General features: G+C 40.9%; 1 protein-coding gene across 1 annotated transcript; it reads right to left on the bottom strand.

The window, feature by feature from the left end:
• Positions 1 to 2,950: 2,950 nt before the first annotated feature.
• On the bottom strand, positions 2,951 to 11,748 carry LOC149981248 (uncharacterized). Its single transcript, XM_090185805.1, has 8 exons — positions 11,652 to 11,748; positions 10,661 to 10,798; positions 9,860 to 9,997; positions 9,043 to 9,189; positions 8,619 to 8,756; positions 7,778 to 7,950; positions 7,369 to 7,505; positions 2,951 to 3,077 (listed from the first exon to the last, which is right to left on the bottom strand). The coding sequence occupies exons 1-8, from the start codon at positions 11,746 to 11,748 to the stop codon at positions 2,951 to 2,953; spliced, it is 1,095 nt and encodes a 364-aa protein (XP_090041931.1).
• Positions 11,749 to 22,096: the final 10,348 nt, after the last annotated feature.

The following is a 22,096-nucleotide window of genomic DNA, read 5'->3' as shown; positions in this document are numbered from 1 at the left end:
GTGCCTCCCGTTTCTGCAGCAGAGACTATTTTCAAATCTACAAATGCCAACAGAAAAAGAACCAAAGCACAACGCGCTGACAAATTCATGTCCATGCTGACTTCAAGACTGTTAGAGCAAATGCAGTCCAAATCAATTTAATAGAAGAGGAGGAGACCATAATATGTATTAACCTTAGATGACTAAGAGGGGGGCGCTGCTTTGAAGCCACCGCACAGCCATTTTGGTACTCCTCCTTCATTGTAAAAAAAAAAAGCTATAGAAATGCATTTATTAATGTCTACATTTGTTTTTTGACAAATATATTCTATTACAGACACCTTAATGCATACATGCAAATTATATTAATTGAACTGAACATGTACATTTTATATTTTGAGAGTGTTAATGTTACTGCCCCCACCACAACAAATAAATACTTAAATACATGAAATTGTGTCCTTGAAACATTTTATTGAAATATTGTAGAATTCCATTCATTCCTATGGAGGACTGCTCTTTCTGGGATGTGCCAATGTGGCGGCCTGTGGCTTCAAAGCCTCTCATTGGCCATTACAAAGCATCAGCAATCCAGGGTTTATACACATCAATGAGAGACCATAGAAAAGATGAATGCACAAGGAACAATGCGTCTGCAGGGTCCCTATGCCCATCAATTTACATTCCGAGTTCGGATCCGAACACTTGCTTAGGTCACATGTAATGAGAATAATTAAAGAGGATATATGGAACTTGTGCCTCTGGGGGTGTTCTTGATCCAAAAGTGGTCCCCCAAATGGACAGTAATATTGTCCAGAAATTAAGTCAAAATTTGATGTAAACAATTCACAACTAAACGTCAATAGTGTGTCTTCAACTGAGTTTGTAGTTCAATGACTGAATGCATTTCTGTTAAACTGCAGGTGAAAATCCACAATGTATAATGATTCATAACGAAATGTTTCAAAGTACAGTATGTGGAGAGCCATAACACTGTTGATGGGTTCATTTTTGGGCAACGGTTGGGCTCTGTTTACATGGTATATGATTTTTTACTTGTAATTAATCTTAAGAAATAGGCCTATACATGTCCCAAAATAACTTTTTTAATTTCTATCAAATATTTTCTCTCTCATCTGTCTTGTTGTTGATGGGCAGACCTATACGCTTTTATCATTTTATTACACTGATATCTTGTAGCTTAGAGCGGACAACTATTTGGCGGACTAAATCAATTCTCAACATTGGATTTTCTTACATTATTCTCTCACAATAACGTTGTAGGACTATACACATCACATTCTATATGACTGACTGTTAACCTGTCTCCTACCCTTCATCTACACTGATTGAAGTGGTTTTAACAGGTGAAATTAATAAGGGATCGCAGCTTCACCTGGTCAGTCTAGATCAGTCTATGTTCATAATATTTTGTACAGTCAGTCCATGTTGTGGTTGACAAAGTGATTAGCCATTTGATTCGCCGTTCAGGAGTCTTATGGCTTGGGGTAGAAGATATTTAGGAGCCTCTTGGACCTAGACTTGGTGCTCCGGTACTGCTTGCCGTGCGGTAGCAGAGAGAACAGTCTATGACTAGGGTGGCTGGAGTCTTTGACCATTTTTAGGGCCTTCCTCTGACACCGCCTGGTATAGAGGTCCTGGGTGGCAGGAAGATTGTCCCCGGTGATGTTCTGGGCCGTAAGCACTACCCTCTGTAGTGCCTTGCAGGCAGAGGCCAAGCAGTTGCCATACAAGGCAGTGAACCAACCCGTCAGGATGCTCTCGATGGTGCAGCTGTAAAATCTTTTGAGGATCTGAGGACCCATGCCAAATCTTTTCAGTCTACTTAGGGGGAATAGGTTTTGTCGTGCCCTCTTCACAACTGTCTTGGTGTGCTTGGACCATGTTAGTTTGTTGGTGATGTGGACGCCAAGGATCTTGAATCCTGCTCCACTACAGCCCTATCAATGAGAATGGGGCGTGCTCGGTCCTCCTTTTTACTGCAGTCCACAATCATCTCCTTTGTCTTGGTCACGTTGAGTTGGAGTTGTTGTCCTTGCACCACATGGTCAGGTCTCTGACCTCCTCACCATAGGCTGTCTCATCGTTGTCAGTGATCAGGTCTACCACTGTTGTGTCATCAGCAAACTTAATGATGGTGTTGGAATAGTGCCTGGTCGTGCAGTCATGAGTGAACAGGGAGTACAGGAAGGGGCTGAGCACGCACCCCTACCCTTACCACCTGGGGGTGGCCTATCATGAAATCCAGGATTCAGTTACAGAGGGAGGTGTTTAGTCCAAGGGTCCTTATCTTAGTGATGAGCTTTGAGGGCACTATGGTGTTGAACACTGAGCTGTAGTCAATGAATAGCATTCTCACATAGGTGTTCCTTTTGTCCAGGTGTGACAGGGCAGTGTGGAGTGCAATAGAGGTTGCATAGTCTGTGGATCTTTTGGTGTGGTGAGTGCTGCAGACATGAGTACTACGGGTCGGTAGTCATTTAGGCAGGCTATCTTAGTTTTTCTTGGGCACAGGGACTATGGTGGTCTGCTTGAAACATGTTGGAATTACAGACTCAGACAGGGAGAGGTTGAAAAGGTCAGTGAAGACACTTGCCAGTTGGTCAGCGCATGCTCTGAGAACACGTCCTGGTAGTCTGTCTGGCCCTGCGGCCTTGTGAATGTTGACCTGTTTGAAGGTCTTACTCACATCGGCTGCGGAAAGCGTGATCACACAGTTGTCCGGAACAGCTGATGCTCTCGTGCATGTTTCAGTGTTACTTGCCTCGAAGCGAGCATAGAAGTTATTTAGCTCGTCTGGTAGGCTCGTGTCACTGGGCAGCTCGCGGCTCTGCTTCCCTTTGTAGTCTGTAATAGTTTGCAGGACCTGCCACATTTGACGAACGTCGGAGCCGGTGTAGTACGATTTAATATTAGTCCTGTGTTGGCACTTTGCCTGTTTGATGGGTCGTCAGAGGGCACAGCGGGATTTATTATAAGATCTCTGGCGCTCTAGGTCGACGGGTTCCGGCTCCTTAGCAGAGGTGACCGGTCTGCTCCTGATCCCCGGGATCGTCATCTTGGTCTGCGCCCTGAGTCTGGAGCCGCACGTCAGGGAGGGGGAACTGTCACGTGTGCTCCCTCTCCGGCTTCTAGGTCACCAGGCTGCTCGTTATGGCGCAGCCCTGTCACCATCGTTACGGTCATCACTGCGTTGTGACACTCACCTGGACTCCATCACCTCCCTGATTACCTGCCCTATATTTGTCACTCGCTTCGGTTCCTTCCCCAGGCGTCATTGTTTCTGTTTCAGTTTGGTCTGTGCGTTGTTTGTGTTTCTTGTTTTCTATTATGTTTCGTTGATTGATTAAATCACTCACTCCCTGAACTTGCTTCCCAACTCTCAGCGCACATCGTTACACTAATATTCATAAGACCATTACATAAGATATGTAATATAGGTCTTTATAAACGACTTTACTAATCATCAGTTAAGTCTTTTTGCGTGGCCTCATCTAAAGTGTGGGCTATTTATACATAATAAATACTAAATACTTTCTAAACAATAAGCATACAATATTCCGAAACGGTCACGCTGTTGCGATACGGTGATGTGTAACTTCAGACAAACTCTATGTTGAGTAACATAATGTTTTTAGTCCACAAATGCTTTTCTTAATTACATAAATGCTTCAAAATTCGCAAAAAGTGACATTAGCTGATGAAGATTATCTCATAGAATAAAACGTATAAGATCTCCAAAACCTGTCTTCACCACAAAACGTATTTTCAGCGTTTATCCAAAAACCCTACAAAAACTTTTCCAATAGGCTTTGTTCAAAGATCCATGGCGGAGTTAGTCCCTACAAAGAGACATCATTACTATTACTCTCTATACATGTTAGCAATTGGGAGTCTCCAACCCTTGCAAAAGTGACCTCACAGTCCTAATCACGGTGTAAGGAAATGTATGCTCAATACAAAATGATAACCAGTTCATCGCAGCTCTGCCACAAAAATGGAATAGGCAATTACTTAAAACAGAAAGGAATGAATTAATCGCAAATGGCTTAAAATGACCAATACAAATCGTAACATGTATCAGTTTCACTTATGGTCAAGAGGGTTGACAACTCTACCGCATAAAATTCAAGATAGTTGGGAACAGATTTTCTATATCCCAACACCATGGCATCAGATTTATTGAAGTAATATACAAAGTAACAACTGAAGCATCAATCATTTCTTTTCAATTTAAGCTATTATATAAGATTCCCGCTACAAAAAGAATGCTCAGTATATGGGGCATTGAACAGAATCAATAGAGTATCTATTTTGGTACTGTCCATCTGTGGCTTGTTTTTGGAGTCAGGTTCAGGAATGGTTGTTAACATGGGTGCCACTGGGCGCACATTTGGGGGTTTTGCCCTAGCACTACACAGCTGATTCAAATAACCAACTCATCATCAAGCTTTGATTATTTTCATCAGCTGTGTAGTGCTAGAGCAAAAACCAAAACGTGAACCCAGGAGGAGCCCCAGGACCGAGTTTGGGAAACCCTGCCCTATGGTACTGCCCAGGGACACAGTGATTTAATGCAAAGTGGTGGATTGTGGGCATGCGCCTGCCACGGAGGAACATGCAAATCTTCCACTGTTTGATGTCAGAGTATCTCACCATTGTCCCAGGGGACATGAGGACTACCTCCAAATCATCTCGCATCTGACGCACCAGGGCTGTCCCCTTTGTGTGTCCAAGTTGTTTCCACCGAGATGGATGACGATATTCACGAACACAACTCGACTCGGCGAGAGAGAATATTTCAGAACCCTTCAACTGGGAACAGCTCGGCCATATTTCCGGCTTGTGTAGTCGTCTATTTAGCCAGCTGCATTGTGTAATCACATAGCAAATATTTGCTTCAGTCTTTGTTTCCTTGCTCTCGCCAATTTTCTGTGAGCAATGATCAGTATGATTATGAGCATGGATCTTATCAATAAATAAAACGTACAACATCGTGAAGATTCACAAGGTGAGCATGTGTTAAACGGTATTATAAAGTGGGTGGTTCGTGCCCCAAATGCTGATTGGCTGACAGCCGTGGAATATCAGGCTGTATACCACGGGTATGACAAAACATTTATTTTTACAGCTTCAATTACGTTGGTAATCAGTTTATAATAGCAATAAGGAACCTCGGGGGTTTGTGGTATATGGCCAATATACCACGGCTAAGGCCTGTATGTCAAGGCACGTGCTAAGAACAGTCGGTGGCTTGTTTTTGGAGTCAGGTTCAGGAATCTGTACACTGGTATATTGGCCGTATTTTTTTACATATATTTTTTTACCTTTATTTAACTAGGCAAGTCAGTTAAGAACAAATTCTTATTTTCAATGACGGCCTAGGAACAGTGGGTTAACTGCCTGTTCAGGGACAGAACGACACCTGCATACCTCCTTGTGCATTTTTACTTAATTATAATGTTCTATAATAAGGTTGCACGATCACCTTCCGGTGTAAAAACCATGGAAATTAAAAACAAAACACTATGATTAAACTGAGAACAGGCATTGGTCTGAAGCCGGAAAATGAAGGATATTCACATGAGCACCACACAAGTCTCAAATAACCCGCTAAAAAACCAAGCACAGGTGTTCAAAATCTTGTTTTATTCAAATTCAGCAGTCCACATGAGTTTGTCAATTCACATACTGCCGTTTTTCAATTCACATACTGCCCATGAAAATTGTCCAGTTTCCATAAAAGCTATGATCATTTTTCATATTTATTATTGCATAAAATCATCCGTTTTCATAGACATAATTGTACATGTAATGATTTGTATGTTCTACTTATTTCTTATAACTAATAAGAACTTCCAATAAAGCTTCAATGGCTCACTGCAGGCATAGAATCAACATATCCGGAAACACATCTGTTCCCCGGGGCACTGGCCATCTTTGTAACAGTACTCGGCACACATGTAGGTCCCGTTGGGCAGGACACAGCGACCGGGTTTCACTATGGTAACAAATTAAAAGTTGTCAGTTATACAGTAGAAACATAAGTGTAATAGGAATTTCCAAGATAACAATCGAGAAAAGCAGTCGCAGGTAAAGTCAATCAAATCTATCCATAATAAATCGATACATGTAAAATGTATATGTACAATGTATGTGCATGTACAGTGGGGAGAACAAGTATTTGATACACTGCCGATTTTGATTTGATACACTGCCCATATCCATGTAAAATGTATATGCAAAATGTATATACATGAATATACAGCAGAAAAGCTGTAAAACTCCAAAATATTTGTGTCCTTCAAAGAGGTGGATTGGTTAATATTAATTATTTTTTATTTAGAAATTCATTATATCCAGTTTATTACAAGCTGCAACAGGGAGACACTTCCAGCACAGAAGCATAGAAAATGTCTGACTGGCATCTTGGAGACATGCCCTTTACATTCTAATCAGACAGCAACAAATGTTCTGTAAACACCAGCTCTAGAGGCTTGTAGGAAGTCAAAACAAACAGGCTGTCAGCTGCTACAGAATCACACAGTGTTCACAGAATGTCATCAATACAACATAACAGTGAATAATCAGTGTGTCCTCGGCCCTTGTACCTCAAGTCCGGCGTGAACCTCTATCAACAGATATGAGAACAATCCATAACATTCAGCATCAAGTCTAGTGACCATCAATCCACACCTTGAGTGTCACAAGTAGAACACTGGAAATCATCCGTACACTGATTCTTTCCATTGAGGTCTTACTATTACAATGAGTTGGAATTTTGTTGGTGTTCCTTGACAAATTGTCAGCTTAAAGTTCTGTGAATTGCTGTATCGTAAGAAACGTATGTTGCTACTCTTCTGAAGTCTCAGCCTGATATTCCCAAAATCCTTTTCCCTGAAATATTTTACTTTTATTTATCTAGGCAAGTCAGTTAAGAAAAAAATCTTATTTTCAATGACGGCCTAGGAACAGTGGGTTAACTGCCTTGTTCTTAACGACAGATTTTTACCTTGTCAGCTCAGGGATTTGCTCTTGCAACCTTTCGGTTACTAGTCCAACGCTCTAACCACTAGGCTACCCTGCCGCCAACGGTCCACCAACCAAAGGACATCCAGCCAACATGACACAACTGTGAGAAGCATTGGAGTCAACATGGGCCAGCATCCCTATGGAACGCTTTAAACACCTTGTAGACCCCATGCCCTGATGAATTGAGGCTTTTCTTAGGGCAAAAGGGGGTGCAATTCAAAAATATCTATGTGTATGAAATGTACATTACAAGCCTCAGCTTTCTTGTTTCCAGAGTAATACAGCAATAATGAATGCAGTGGATGGGTGTATCTGTCACTCTGGAACCATTCCTACCTGTGTCGGTGCAATGCAGTCATGCCCACATCCATTGTGGCAGCATTTTTCATTATTGGGGCAGTCACTGTCATTGGAGCATAACTCCGCACACATCCCCACGCCCCATCGTCTACGAGGGCACACTCCAGGCTTTGCTTTGGGACAACACAATTTGAGCAGACATGTCAGGGAACCCGACTTACCACAAAGAGACATGAACACGGACAAAATTGGACTGAACCATTTTCTGGAAATCAGTCATATTTGTGTGGAGATCGGTACGGTAAAGAGGAATTCGTATTTGTGAAAAGATTGCAGAGTATACCCCTAATATTTTTGTGTCTAATTAGTTTTGGAGACATTTGTCCCCCATCATCAATGTTTCCCCCATAACACCCATGAAAACACATGGCAGCCTTCTGAACACTGTTAGTAAACCAGTCAGGTTCTTACTGAAGTCAGGTGGGACACACAAGGCGTCAGAGTGAAAGACGCAGCATTTGTCATCTTTAGGACAGTCCTCATCGCGGACACATCCCTTGTGTGACGGCACGACATTCAGAAGCAGCGGGCACTGACCTGCCTTCGGGGGGATCGGCACTGTGAGAGAGCAGGAGGAATTGGAAACAGTTGGACCGAACCATTTTCTGAAGATCTGTCATATTTGTGAGGAGATGGTTACGATAAATAGGCATTTGCATTTGTAGGAAGTCAAAACAGAAAGCGGTGACATTGTCAGATGCTTCAGAATCACACAGTGTTCCACAATGTCATCAATACAATACAACAGTGAATAATCAGTGTGCCCTCGGTCCTTCTACTGGGACCTCCAGTCTGGCGTCAATCTCTGTCAACAGATATGAGAACAATCCATAAAATGTATCATCAAGTCTAGTGACCATCAACCCACACCTTGAATGTCACAAGAAGAACAATGGAAATCATGTGTATTACAGAAGCTCTGAACTAAACATTGTGTTGATCCCTCTAAATTAAATATGAGCTTTACTGGTCTTAAATGTCCCCATTACAAAATGTTTATGGTGTATATATATATATATATTTATATATAAAACTCTAAATACCTACATGGCTCTCAGAAATCTTCTTAATTGAGTGTCTCAGCTCTAAAGAGAGTGTATGTGAAATATATTGATCTATGTGTATGAAATGTACATTACAATCTCCAGCTTTCTTGTTTCCAGAGTAATGCAGCAATAATGAATGCAATAGATGGGTGTATCTGTCACTCTGGGACCATATCTTACCTGTGTTAGGTGCAATGCAGTTATGCCCACATCCATTGTGGCAGCATTTTTCATCATTGGGGCAGTCACTGTCATTGGAACATAACTCTGCACACGTCCCTACCCCCCATCGTCTACGAGGGCACACTCCAGGCTTTGCTTTGTGAGCACAATTTGAGCAGATGTCAGGGATCCCAAATTGCCACAAAGAGACATGAACATAGACACATTTGGACTGAACCATTTTCTGGAAATCAGTCATATTTGTGTGTAGATGGTTACGATAAATAGGAATTTGTATTTGTGAAAAGATTGCAGAGTATACCCTTAATATTTTTGTGTCTAATTAGTTTTGGAGACATTTGGCCACCATCATCAATGTTTTCCCCATAACACCCATGAAAACGCATGGCAGCCTTCTGAACACTGTTAGTAAACTTCTTACTGAAGTCAGGTGGGACACACAAGGCGCCAGAGTCAAAGATGCAGCATTTGTCATCTTTAGGACATTCCTCATCGCGGACACATCCCTTGTGTGACGGCACGACATTCAGAAGCAGCGGGCACTGACCTGCCTTCGGGGGGATCGGCACTGTGAGAGAGCAGGAGGAATAGGAAACAATTGGACCGAACCATTTTCTGAAAATCTGTCATATTTGTGAGGAGATGGTTACGATAAATAGGCATTTGCATTTGTAGGAAGTCAAAACAGAAAGCGGTGACATTGTCAGCTGCTTCAGAATCACACAGTGTTCCACAATGTCATCAATACAATACAACAGTGAATAATCAGTGTGTCCTCGGTCCTTCTACTGGGACCTCCAGTCTGGCGTCAATCACTATCAACAGATATGAGAACAATCCATAACATTCATCATCAAGTCTAGTGACCATCAACCCACACCTTGAATGTCACAAGAGGAACAATGGAAATCATGTGTATTACAGAAGCTCTGTACTAAACATTGTGTTGATCACTCTAAATTAAATATGAGCTTTACTGGTCTTAAATGTCCCCATTACAAAATGTTTATGGTGTATATATATATATATATATTTATATATAAAACTCTAAATACCTACATGGCTCTCAGAAATCTTCTTAATTGAGTGTCTCAGCTCTAAAGAGAGTGTATGTGAAATATATTGATCTATGTGTATGAAATGTACATTACAATCTCCAGCTTTCTTGTTTCCAGAGTAATGCAGCAATAATGAATGCAATAGATGGGTGTATCTGTCACTCTGGGACCATATCCTACCTGTGTACGGTGCAATGCAGTTATGCCCACATCCATTGTGGCAGCATTTTTCATCATTGGGGCAGTCACTGTCATTGGAACATAACTCTGCACACGTCCCTACACCCCATGGTCTACGAGGGCACACTCCAGGCTTTGCTTTGAGACAACACAATTTGAGCAGACATGTCAGGGACACGACTTACCACAACACATGAACATGGACACAATTACACTGAACCATTTTCTGAAAATCTGTCATATTTGTGTGGAGATCGTTACGATAAATGTTAGCTGCTACAGAATCACACAGTGGTCACAGAATGTCATCAGTACAATACAACAGTGAATAATCAGTGTGTCCTCGGTCCTTCTACTGGGACGTCCAGTCTGGCGTCAATCACTATCAACAGATATGAGAACAATCCATAACATTCAGCATCAAGTCTAGTGACCATCAACCCACATCTTGAATGTCACAACTAGTATACTGGAACCATTGTGTATAACATAAACTGTATACGCTAAATGTTTTGTTGATCACTCTCAATTAAATATGATCTTTAGCGATCCTACATTTCCCCATTACAAATAGGTTTATGGTAGCAACTTGTCAGCCTACACTGACTCTTCCCAATGAAGTCTTTCTATTATGTGACTTCTTAATTGAGTTTCTCAGCTCTATAGAGAGTGTAAGTGAAATATATTGATCTATGTGTATGAAATGTACATTACAATCTCCAGCTTTCTTGTTTCCAGAGTATTGCAGCAATAATGAATGCAATAGATGGGTGTATCTGTCACTCTGGGACCATATCTTACCTGTGTTAGGTGCAATGCAGTCATGCCCACATCCATTGTGACAGCATTTTTCATCATTGGGGCAGTCACTGTCATTGGAACATAACTCTGCACATATCCCCGTGCCCCATCGTCTACGAGGGCACACTCCAGGCTTTGCTTTGGGTCAACACAATTTGAGCAGATGTCAGGGAACCCAACTTGCCACAAAGAGACATGAACATAGACACATTTGGACTGAACCAATTCATGAAAATCTGTCATATTTGTGTCGAGATGGATTTGACAAATATGCATTTGCATCTCTGGAAAGTTTGTAGGTCATACTCCAAGTAATTTATTGTCTAATTAATAGTTTTGGAGACATTTGTCCCCCATCATCAATGTTTCCCCCATAACACCCATGAAAATGCATGACAGCCTTCTGAACACTCACAATCTATTGGTTCAAATAAGTAGGTTGAAAACATTGTATGTTAACTAAAAAGGGCTGTGCAGCTAGTTACACACAGACACACAAACAGTGCTATTAAGATGCAGAAATAATCATTTCTAGTTAAATGAACATATGAGACAAATTGACAAACACATATGTTGACTGAATTTTTGCATTCGTTTTCTCAAGTTGGAGCTAAGTTTGGGCCAACTAAAAATGTTAAGTTCAGGTAACACTTTTATCTAGAAGTTGAATAAACTGAAAAAGGCTTTGGAACCACTTACTTCATAATAATTAGTTGAAACAACTAGAATTTATTTGACAGTGTATGCGTAAGATGGCCAAGGGTAGCCTGGATTGTTTCAAAGTCATAATGGCTGGCTTGTATTTCTTTGTAAGGTTGCAACAAAATAGGTTGCAAAGGGGCTATGCACAATTATAGGCTATTGTTTATAACCAATTAGGTAGACTATAACACCTAAGTCAAGTGTAGCAGACTTCTTAAAATAAATCATCAAATTGTCACAGTTTGTTTCATGACAAATAATGCAAAGTAGACTAATTAGAACAACTCACCTGTAGATGTGCCTCCCGTTTCTGCAGCAGAGACTATTTTCAAATCTACAAATGCCAACAGAAAAAGAACCAAAGCACAACGCGCTGACAAATTCATGTCCATGCTGACTTCAAGACTGTTAGAGCAAATGCAGTCCAAATCAATTTAATAGAAGAGGAGGAGACCATAATATGTATTAACCTTAGATGACTAAGAGGGGGGCGCTGCTTTGAAGCCACTGCACAGCCATTTTGGTACTCCTCCTTCATTGTAAAAAAAAAAAGCTATAGAAATGCATTTATTAATGTCTACATTTGTTTTTTGACAAATATATTATATTACAGACACCTTAATGCATACATGCAAATTATATTAATTTAACTGAACATGTACATTTTATATTTTGAGAGTGTTAATGTTACTGCCCCCACCACAACAAAGAATTACTTAAATACATGAAATTGTGTCCTTGAAACATTTTATTCATTTATTCAATTCCATTCATTCCTATGGAGGACTGCTCTTTCTGGGATGTGCCAGTGTGGCGGCCTGTGGCTTCAAAGCCTCTCATTGGCCATTACAAAGCATCAGCAATCCAGGGTTTATACACATCATTGAGAGACCATAGAAAAGATGAATGCACAAGGAACAATGCATCTGCAGGGTCCCTATGCCCATCAATTTACATTCCGAGTTCGGATCCGAACACTTGCTTAGGTCACATGTAATGAGAATAATTAAAGAGGATATATGGAACTTGTGCCTCTGGGGGTGTTCTTGATCCAAAAGTGGTCCCCCAAATGGACAGTAATATTGTCCAGAAATTAAGTCAAAATTTGATGTAAACAATTCACAACTAAACGTCAATAGTGTGTCTTCAACTGAGTTTGTAGTTCAATGACTGAATGCATTTCTGTTAAACTGCAGGTGAAAATCCACAATGTATAATGATTCATAACGAAATGTTTCAAAGTACAGTATGTGGAGAGCTATAACACTGTTGATGGGTTGATTTTTGGGCAACTGTTGGGCTTTCATCTTAAGAAATGTCCCAAAATAACTTTTTTAATTTCTATCAAATATGTTCTCTCTCATCTGTCTTGTTCATGATGGGCAGACCTATACGCTTTTATCATTTTCTTACAGCGGACAACTATTTGGAGGACTTACATTATTCTCTCACAATAACGTTGTAGGACTATACACATCACATTCTATATGACTGACTGTTAACCTGTCTCCTACCCTTCATTTACACTGATTGAAGTGGTTTTAACAGGTGAAATTAATAAGGGATTGCAGCTTCACCTGGTCAGTCTATATCAGTCTATGTTCATAATATTTTGTACAGTCAGTCTATAACATGTTGTGGTTGACAAAGTGATTAGCCATTTGATTCACTGTTCAGGAGTCTTACGGCTTGGGGTAGAAGCTATTTAAACTGACTTGGCGCTCCGGTACTGCTTGCTGTGCGGTAGCAGAGAGAACAGTCTATGACTAGGGTGGCTGGAGTCTTTGACCATTTTTAGGGCCTTCCTCTGACACCGCGTGGTATAGAGGTCCTTGGTGGCAGGAAGATTGTCCCCGGTGATGTTCTGGGCCGTAAGCACTATCCTCTGTAGTGCCTTGCAGGTAGAGGCCAAGTAGTTGCCATACCAGGTAGTGATACCAACCCGTCAGGATGGTGCAGCTGTAAAATCTTTTGAGGATCTGAGGACCCATGCCAAATCTTTTCAGACTACTGAGCGGGAAAAAGTTTTGTTGTGCCCTCTTCACAACTGTCTTGGTGTGCTTGGACCATGTTAGTTTGTTGGTGATGTGGACGCCAAGGATCTTGAATCCTGCTCCACTACAGCTCCGTCAATGAGAATGGGGCGTGCTCGGTCCTCCTTTTCCTGCAGTCCACAATCATCTCCTTTGTCTTGATCACGTTGAGTGGGTGTTGTTGTCCTTGCACCACACGGTCAGGTCTCTGACCTCCTCACTATAGGCATAATAAATACTAAATACTTTCTAAACAATAAGCACACAATATTCCGAAACGGTCACGCTGTTGTGATACTGTGATGAGTAACTTCAGACAAACTCTATGTTGAGTAACATAATGTTTTTAGTCCATAAATGCTTTTCTCAATTACATAAATGCTTCAAAATTCGCAAAAAGTGACATTAGCTGATGAAGATGATCTCATAGAATAAAACGTATAAGATCTCCCAAACCTGTCTTCACCACAAAACGTATTTTCAGCGTTTATCCAAAAACCCTACAAAAACTCAATACATTTTCCCATAGGCTTTGTTCAAAGAACCATGATGGAGTTAGTCCCTACAAAGAGACATCATTACTATTGCTCTCTATACATGTTAGCAATTGGGAGTCTCCAACCCATGCAAAAGTAACCTCACAGTCCAATCCCCCCACCCCCCCTTTGCTAATTTCACCACCAGCAAAGCATTAAAAAATAATCTCACCCATCTACCCACAATATCTCATAATGACAGTGAAAACATGATTTTAGAAATGTTTGCTAATTTATTGAAAGTGAAATACAGAAATATCTCATTTACATACAGTACCAGTCAAAAGTTTGGACACACCTAGTCATTCCAGGTTTTTTTATTTATTTTTTACTATTTTTTACATTGTGTAATAATAGTGAAGACATCAAAACTATGAAATAACACATATGGAATCATGTAGTAAAATAAAATTCATAAAATTCAAGATAGTTGGGAACAGATTTTCTATATCCCAATACCATGGCATCAGATTTATTGAAGTAATATACAAAGTAACAATTGAAGCATCAATCATTTCTTTTCAATTTAAGCTATTATATAAGATTCCCGCTACAAAAAGAATGCTCAGTATATGGGGCATTGAACAAAATCAATAGAGTATCTATTTTGGTACTGTCCGTCGTTGGCTTGTTTTTGGAGTCAGGTTCAGGAATGGTTGTTAACATGGGTACCACTGGGCGCGCATTTGGGGGTTTTGCCCTAGCACTACACAGCTGATTCAAATAACCAACTCATCATCAAGCTTTGATTATTTTCATCAGCTGTGTAGAGCTAGAGCAAAAACCAAAACGTGAACCCAGGAGGAGCCCCAGGACCGAGTTTGGGAAACCCTGCCCTATGGTACTGCCCAGGGACACAGTGATTTAATGCAAAGTGGTGGATTGTGGGCATGCGCCTCCCACGGAGGAACATGCAAATCTTCCACTGTTTGATGTCAGAGTAGCTCACCATTGCCCCAGGGGACATGCGGACTACCTCCAAATCATCTCGCATCTGACGCACCAGGGCTGTCCCCTTTGTGTGTCCAAGTTGTTTCCACCGAGATGGATGACGATATTCACGGTCACAACTCGACTCGGCGAGAGATAATATTTCAGAACCCTTCAACTGGGAACAGCTCGGCCATATTTCCGTCTCGTGTAGTCGTCTATCTAGCCAGCTGCATTGTGTAATCACATCGCAAATATTTCCTTCAGTCTTTGTTTCCTTGCTCTCGCCAATTTTCTATGAGCAATGATCAGTATGATTATGAGCATGGATCTTATCAATAAATAAAACGTACAACATCGTGAAGATTCACAAGGAAAGCATGTGTTAAACTATATTATAAAGTGGGTGGTTCGTGCCCCGAATGCTGATTGGCTGACAGCCGTGGAATATCAGGCCATATACCATGGGTATGACAAAACATTTATTTTTACAGCTTCAATTACGTTGGTAATCAGTTTATAATAGCAATAAGGAACCTCGGGGGTTTGTGGTAATGGCCAATATACCACAGCTAAGGGCTGTATGTCAAGGCACGTGCTAAGAACAGTCCTTAGCATGGTATATTGGCCGTATACCACACCTCCTTGTGCATTTTTGCTTAATTATAATGTTCTATAATAAGGTTGCACCATCACCTTCTGGTGTAAAAACCATGGAAATTAAAAACAAAACACTATGTTTAAACTGAGAACAGACATTGGTCTGAAGCCGGAAAATGAAGGATATTCACATGAGCACCACACAAGTATCAAATAACCCCCTAAAAAACCAAGCACAGGTGTTCAAAATCTTGTTTTATTCAAATTCAGCAGTCCACATGAGTTTGTCAATTCACATACTGCCCATGAAAATTGTCCAGTTTCCATAAAAGCTATGATCATTTTTCATATTTATTATTGCATAAAATCATCCGTTTTCATAGACATAATTGTACATGTAATGATTTGTATGTTGTACTTATTTCTTATAACTAATAAGAACTTCCAATAAAGCTTAAATGGCTCACTGCAGGCATAGAATCAACATATCCGGAAACACATCTGTTCCCCGGGGCACTGGCCATCTTTGTAACAGTACTCGGCACACATGTAGGTCCCGTTGGGCAGGACACAGCGACCGGGTTTCACTATGGTAACAAATTAAAAGTTGTCAGTTATACAGTAGAAACATAAGTGTAATAGGAATTTCCAAGATAACAATCGAGAAAAGCAGTCGCAGGTAAAGTCAATCAAATCTATCCATAATAAATCGATACATGTAAAATGTATATGTACAATGTATGTGCATGTACAGAGGGGAGAACAAGTATTTGATACACTGCCGATTTTGATTTGATACACTGCCGATATCCATGTAAAATGTACATGTAAAATGTATATACATGAATATCCATATAAAATGTACATGTAAAATGTATATACATGAATATACAGCAGAAAAGCTGTAAAACTCCAAAATATTTGTGTCCTCCAAAGAGGTGGATTGGTTAATATTAATTATTTTTTATTTAGAAAAAAATTATATCCAGTTTATTACAAGCTGCAACAGGGAGACACTTCCAGCACAGAAGCATAGAAAATGTCTAACTGGCATCTTGGAGACATGCCCTTTACATTCTAATCAGACAGCAACAAATGTTCTGTAAACACCAGCTCTAGAGGCTTGTAGGAAGTCAAAACAAACAGGCTGTCAGCTGCTACAGAATCACACAGTGTTCACAGAATGTCATCAATACAACATAACAGTGAATAATCAGTGTGTCCTCGGCCCTTGTACCTCAAGTCCGGCGTTAATCTCTATCAACAGATATGAGAACAATCCATAACATTCAGCATCAAGTCTAGTGACCATCAATCCACACCTTGAGTGTCACAAGTAGAACACTGGAAATCATCCGTACACTGATTCTTTCCATTGAGGTCTTTTCCCTGAAATATTTTACTTTCATTTATCTAGGCAAGTCAGTTAAGAAAAAAAATCTTATTTTCAATGACGGCCTAGGAACAGTGGGTTAACTGCCTTGTTCTTAACGACAGATTTTTACCTTGTCAGCTCAGGGATTTGCTCTTGCAACCTTTCGGTTACTAGTCCGACGCTCTAACCACTAGGCTACCCTGCCGCCAACGGTCCACCAACCAAAGGACATCCAGCCAACATGACACAACTGTGAGAAGCATTGGAGTCAACATGGGCCAGCATCCCTATGGAACGCTTTAAACACCTTGTAGACCCCATGCCCTGATGAATTGAGGCTTTTCTTAGGGCAAAAAGGGGTGCAATTCAAAAATATCTATGTGTATGAAATGTACATTACAAGACTCAGCTTTCTTGTTTCCAGAGTAATGCAGCAATAATGAATGCAGTGGATGGGTGTATCTGTCACTCTGGAACCATTCCTACCTGTGTCGGTGCAATGCAGTCATGCCCACATCCATTGTGGCAGCATTTTTCATTATTGGGGCAGTCACTGTCATTGGAGCATAACTCCGCACACATCCCCACGCCCCATCGTCTACGAGGGCACACTCCAGGCTTTGCTTTGGGACAACACAATTTGAGCAGACATGTCAGGGAACCCGACTTACCACAAAGAGACATGAACACGGACAAAATTGGACTGAACCATTTTCTGGAAATCAGTCATATTTGTGTGGAGATCGGTACAGTAAAGAGGAATTTGTATTTGTAGGAAGTCAAAACAGAAAGCGGTGACATTGTCAGCTGCTACAGAATCACACAGTGTTCCACAATGTCATCAATACAATACAACAGTGAATAATCAGTGTGTCCTCGGTCCTTCTACTGGGACCTCCAGTCTGGCGTCAATCACTATCAACAGATATGAGAACAATCCATAACATTTATCATCAAGTCTAGTGACCATCAACCCACACCTTGAATGTCACAAGAAGAACAATGGAAACCATGTGTATTACAGAAGCTCTGAACTAAACATTGTGTTGATCCCTCTAAATTAAATATGAGCTTTACTGGTCTTAAATGTCCCCATTACAAAATGTTTATGGTGTATATATATATATATATTTATATATAAAACTCTAAATACCTACATGGCTCTCAGAAATCTTCTTAATTGAGTGTCTCAGCTCTAAAGAGAGTGTATGTGAAATATATTGATCTATGTGTATGAAATGTACATTACAATCTCCAGCTTTCTTGTTTCCAGAGTAATGCAGCAATAATGAATGCAATAGATGGGTGTATCTGTCACTCTGGGACCATATCCTACCTGTGTACGGTGCAATGCAGTCATGCCCACATCCATTGTGGCAGCATTTTTCATCATTGGGGCAGTCACTGTCATTGGAACATAACTCAGCACACGTCCCTACGCCCCAGCCCCATCGTCTACGAGGGCACACTCCAGGCTTTGCTTTGGGACAACACAATTTGAGCAGACATGTCAGGGAACCCGACTTACCACAAAGAGACATGAACACGGACAAAATTGGACTGAACCATTTTCTGGAAATCAGTCATATTTGTGTGTAGATGGTTACGGTAAGTTTGTAGGCCATACTCCAAGTAATTTTGTGTCTAATTAATAGTTTTGGAGACATTTGTCCCCCATCATCAATGTTTCCCCCATAACACCCATGAAAACGCATGACAGCCTTCTGAACACTCACAATCTATTGGTTCAAATAAGTAGGTTGAAAACATTGTATGTTAACTAAAATGGGCTGTGCAGCTAGTTACACACAGACACACAAACAGTGCTATTAAGATGCAGAAATAATCATTTCTAGTTAAATGAACATATGAGACAAATTGACAAACACATATGTTGACTGAATTTTTGCATACGTTTTCTCAAGTTGGAGCTAAGTTTGGGCCAACTAAAAATGTTAAGTTCAGGTAACACTTTTATCTAGAAGTTGAATAAACTGAAAAAGGCTTTGGAACCACTTACTTCATAATAATTAGTTGAAACAACTAGAATTTATTTGACAGTGTATGCGTAAGATGGCCAAGGGTAGCCTGGATTGTTTCAAAGTCATAATGGCTGGCTTGTATTTCTTTGTAAGGTTGCAACAAAATAGGTTGCAAAGGGGCTATGCACAATTATAGGCTATTGTTTATAACCAATTAGGTAGACTATAACACCTAAGTCAAGTGTAGCAGACTTCTTAAAATAAATCATCAAATTGTCACAGTTTGTTTCATGACAAATAATGCAAAGTAGGCTAATTAGAACAACTCACCTGTAGATGTGCCTCCCGTTTCTGCAGCAGAGACTATTTCCAAATCTACAAATGCCAACAGAAAAAGAACCAAAGCACAACGCGCTGACAAATTCATGTCCATGCTGACTTCAAGACTGTTAGAGCAAATGCAGTCCAAATCAATTTAATAGAAGAGGAGGAGACCATAATATGTATTAACCTTAGATGACTAAGAGGGGGGCGCTGCTTTGAAGCCACCGCACAGCCATTTTGGTACTCCTCCTTCATTGTAAAAAAAAAAAGCTATAGAAATGCATTTATTAATGTCTACATTTGTTTTTTGACAAATATATTCTATTACAGACACCTTAATGCATACATGCAAATTATATTAATTGAACTGAACATGTACATTTTATATTTTGAGAGTGTTAATGTTACTGCCCCCACCACAACAAATAAATACTTAAATACATGAAATTGTGTCCTTGAAACATTTTATTGAAATATTGTAGAATTCCATTAATTCCTATGGAGGACTGCTCTTTCTGGGATGTGCCAATGTGGCGGCCTGTGGCTTCAAAGCCTCTCATTGGCCATTACAAAGCATCAGCAATCCAGGGTTTATACACATCAATGAGAGACCATAGAAAAGATGAATGCACAAGGAACAATGCGTCTGCAGGGTCCCTATGCCCATCAATTTACATTCCGAGTTCGGATCCGAACACTTGCTTAGGTCACATGTAATGAGAATAATTAAAGAGGATATATGGAACTTGTGCCTCTGGGGGTGTTCTTGATCCAAAAGTGGTCCCCCAAATGGACAGTAATATTGTCCAGAAATTAAGTCAAAATTTGATGTAAACAATTCACAACTAAACGTCAATAGTGTGTCTTCAACTGAGTTTGTAGTTCAATGACTGAATGCATTTCTGTTAAACTGCAGGTGAAAATCCACAATGTATAATGATTCATAACGAAATGTTTCAAAGTACAGTATGTGGAGAGCCATAACACTGTTGATGGGTTCATTTTTGGGCAACGGTTGGGCTCTGTTTACATGGTATATGATTTTTTACTTGTAATTAATCTTAAGAAATAGGCCTATACATGTCCCAAAATAACTTTTTTAATTTCTATCAAATATTTTCTCTCTCATCTGTCTTGTTGTTGATGGGCAGACCTATACGCTTTTATCATTTTATTACACTGATATCTTGTAGCTTAGAGCGGACAACTATTTGGCGGACTAAATCAATTCTCAACATTGGATTTTCTTACATTATTCTCTCACAATAACGTTGTAGGACTATACACATCACATTCTATATGACTGACTGTTAACCTGTCTCCTACCCTTCATCTACACTGATTGAAGTGGTTTTAACAGGTGAAATTAATAAGGGATCGCAGCTTCACCTGGTCAGTCTAGATCAGTCTATGTTCATAATATTTTGTACAGTCAGTCCATGTTGTGGTTGACAAAGTGATTAGCCATTTGATTCGCCGTTCAGGAGTCTTATGGCTTGGGGTAGAAGATATTTAGGAGCCTCTTGGACCTAGACTTGGTGCTCCGGTACTGCTTGCCGTGCGGTAGCAGAGAGAACAGTCTATGACTAGGGTGGCTGGAGTCTTTGACCATTTTTAGGGCCTTCCTCTGACACCGCCTGGTATAGAGGTCCTGGGTGGCAGGAAGATTGTCCCCGGTGATGTTCTGGGCCGTAAGCACTACCCTCTGTAGTGCCTTGCAGGCAGAGGCCAAGCAGTTGCCATACAAGGCAGTGAACCAACCCGTCAGGATGCTCTCGATGGTGCAGCTGTAAAATCTTTTGAGGATCTGAGGACCCATGCCAAATCTTTTCAGTCTACTGAGGGGGAATAGGTTTTGTCGTGCCCTCTTCACAACTGTCTTGGTGTGCTTGGACCATGTTAGTTTGTTGGTGATGTGGACGCCAAGGATCTTGAATCCTGCTCCACTACAGCCCTATCAATGAGAATGGGGCGTGCTCGGTCCTCCTTTTTACTGCAGTCCACAATCATCTCCTTTGTCTTGGTCACGTTGAGTTGGAGTTGTTGTCCTTGCACCACATGGTCAGGTCTCTGACCTCCTCACCATAGGCTGTCTCATCGTTGTCAGTGATCAGGTCTACTGTATGACACACTGTTGTGTCATCAGCAAACTTAATGATGGTGTTGGAATAGTGCCTGGTCGTGCAGTCATGAGTGAACAGGGAGTACAGGAAGGGGCTGAGCACGCACCCCTACCCTTACCACCTGGGGGTGGCCTATCATGAAATCCAGGATTCAGTTACAGAGGGAGGTGTTTAGTCCAAGGGTCCTTATCTTAGTGATGAGCTTTGAGGGCACTATGGTGTTGAACACTGAGCTGTAGTCAATGAATAGCATTCTCACATAGGTGTTCCTTTTGTCCAGGTGTGACAGGGCAGTGTGGAGTGCAATAGAGGTTGCATAGTCTGTGGATCTTTTGGTGTGGTGAGTGCTGCAGACATGAGTACTACGGGTCGGTAGTCATTTAGGCAGGCTATCTTAGTTTTTCTTGGGCACAGGGACTATGGTGGTCTGCTTGAAACATGTTGGAATTACAGACTCAGACAGGGAGAGGTTGAAAAGGTCAGTGAAGACACTTGCCAGTTGGTCAGCGCATGCTCTGAGAACACGTCCTGGTAGTCTGTCTGGCCCTGCGGCCTTGTGAATGTTGACCTGTTTGAAGGTCTTACTCACATCGGCTGCGGAAAGCGTGATCACACAGTTGTCCGGAACAGCTGATGCTCTCGTGCATGTTTCAGTGTTACTTGCCTCGAAGCGAGCATAGAAGTTATTTAGCTCGTCTGGTAGGCTCGTGTCACTGGGCAGCTCGCGGCTCTGCTTCCCTTTGTAGTCAGTAATAGATTGCAGGACCTGCCACATTTGACGAACGTCGGAGCCGGTGTAGTACGATTTAATATTAGTCCTGTGTTGGCACT

The sequence above is a fragment of the Oncorhynchus mykiss genome, chromosome 9 (assembly GCF_057628025.1).
Source record: "Oncorhynchus mykiss isolate SJ-2025 chromosome 9, ASM5762802v1, whole genome shotgun sequence".
Taxonomy (NCBI): domain Eukaryota; kingdom Metazoa; phylum Chordata; class Actinopteri; order Salmoniformes; family Salmonidae; genus Oncorhynchus; species Oncorhynchus mykiss.
This window is presented reverse-complemented; position numbering and strand designations above follow the sequence as displayed.